The sequence below is a fragment of the Pteropus vampyrus genome, unplaced genomic scaffold (assembly GCF_000151845.1).
Source record: "Pteropus vampyrus isolate Shadow unplaced genomic scaffold, Pvam_2.0 Scaffold107, whole genome shotgun sequence".
NCBI lineage: Eukaryota > Metazoa > Chordata > Mammalia > Chiroptera > Pteropodidae > Pteropus > Pteropus vampyrus.
This window is the reverse complement of record NW_011888888.1, coordinates 1,683,769-1,685,663: the sequence shown is the minus strand read 5'-3', so window position 1 is coordinate 1,685,663 and position 1,895 is coordinate 1,683,769. Positions and strand designations below refer to the sequence as shown.

Sequence of the window (1,895 nt, the reverse complement as noted above, 5' to 3'; positions counted from 1 at the left end):
ATATAGTTTTTAAGCCATACAGAAAAAGTTGACAATCACATGATATCACTTATATGTGGAATATACTAAAAGCAACAAGCAAACAGGACAAACAAACAGACTCATGGACATGGACAATAGACTAGTGGTTACCAGAGGGTAGAGGGGAGGTGGGGGCAGAGGTAGATGGGGTAAAAGGGGTCAAATATGTGGTGACAGAAATCTATGGGAGGTGAACACACAATGTAAATGTGTGTGTGTGTGTGTGTGTGTTTGTGTGTGTGTGTGTATATGCCTTACTGTTAAAATGTACAGCTGAAACTTACTGGATTTTGTTAGCCAATGTCACCATAATAAATAAATAAATAAATAAGTAAATCATAGTTTGTGACTTTTTCGAGAGTGGGGAGGATCTGGGCTTCTTTTGCTTAATTATATATGTTATAGTGATAGCAAATCAATTCATTCTTATTGTTGTATGGTATTCTATTGTTTGGATAGCCACTTGATGGATATTTTGTGTTTCCAGTTTTGGCTATTATGAGCATAGTGCTATAGACATTATGTGTCATTTGCCAAAATACATGTATTTTTCTGTTGAGATATATGTACAAATGCAATTGCTGAGCCATATGTGTTCGGTTTCATTCCATAATGCCAGTTTTCTAGTTCCCATTAGCAGTGTATGGGAGTTTCGATTGCTTCATATTTCTTGGCACCACATAATAGTAAAACATAGTAAGTTAAGAGTTCACGTTGTAATCTTTAGAATAACTAATAGTTGGTGGGCTTCATGTGGGGAACACTGACCTCCCCAAACCAGACTTGGTGCCTAGCCAGGGCCCTGCAGTCCCTGAAGGGAATTGTAGTTAAGACTCAGTCTCTCCTGGCTGACCATAATCTTACACATAGCTGCATTCTCGGCCCAGGTGCCTTTATTAGGACACCTCTTTTTCAGGAGTCTCAAGCGGAGATCTTTCTTAGGCGACTCTGCTCAAATCACCTTATCATGAAAAGGGGTGGAACCTCAAAGACTTTCTCTCCGCTTTTACTCACTACTCAGTACTTTTCCACTCTTAGCGCTTCTCCTTCTCCCTCCCTTGACCCCCTGGGTTCACCATCTTGCAGGAGCCTTTTGTTGGGAGCTTTCTTGGCAGTGAGAGGTCCCTACCTCTCTGCTGATTTACCTGACCCTCCACTCGTCTTATGGGGGGAAATGGACTGGGATGATGGTGCTTTCTCTGGTTTAACCTATTTTTTTATACTATCACAGTAAGTGATAAAAAGCTTGACTGTTACTTGCTTTTTTTTTTTTTTTTTTAGCTTGTTGCCTTAATCTACTACTCTTGTAGCTCTGCTGAGTTCCTGACAGGTTAATCCACCAGGAAGCTATCATAATTCTAAATTTTATCTAAATTCTAAATTCTAAATAACATAGCTTCAAAATACATAAAAAACTAATAGAGACTTAAAATTTATTGAAATATAACATACATGTAGGAAAATCTATAGGACAAGAGTGCATAGTTATTGCAAAGTGAGCATGTGAGTATAGCCAACATATACAACATTACCAGCACCTCAGAAGGCTCCCTTGAGTTACCTCTCAATCAGTACTCCTTTTCTCTTCCCTAATGGTCTCTATTATTTTACCTCTAATATAATAGGTTAGCTTTGCTTGTTTTTAAGCTCTATATAATTGGAATCATCAGTATGTATTCTTTTGTACTTGGCTTTTCACTAATACTATTTGTTAGATATGTTCTTAAACTTCTGTTAAATATTAACTTGCTATTATTATCTTTTCAGATGTTTTAGAAAATAATTATGAAAGCTTACGTGTACTAAATATTGAAAGAAATGGAAATGTAATCTATACCTATAAGGTATGTCTATATTTTCTCTTTTCTTATTGT

General features: G+C 36.8%; 1 protein-coding gene across 1 annotated transcript in view; it reads left to right on the top strand.

The window, feature by feature from the left end:
- The window catches only part of GSAP (gamma-secretase activating protein), an 81,771-nt gene that overhangs the window by 9,738 nt on the left and 70,138 nt on the right, over nucleotides 1–1,895 (top strand). Inside the window, exon 2 of the mRNA XM_011365233.2 lies at nucleotides 1,789–1,865. Within this exon, the coding sequence (XP_011363535.1) occupies nucleotides 1,789–1,865 (77 nt within the window). The remainder of the gene's footprint in view (nucleotides 1–1,788; nucleotides 1,866–1,895) is intronic.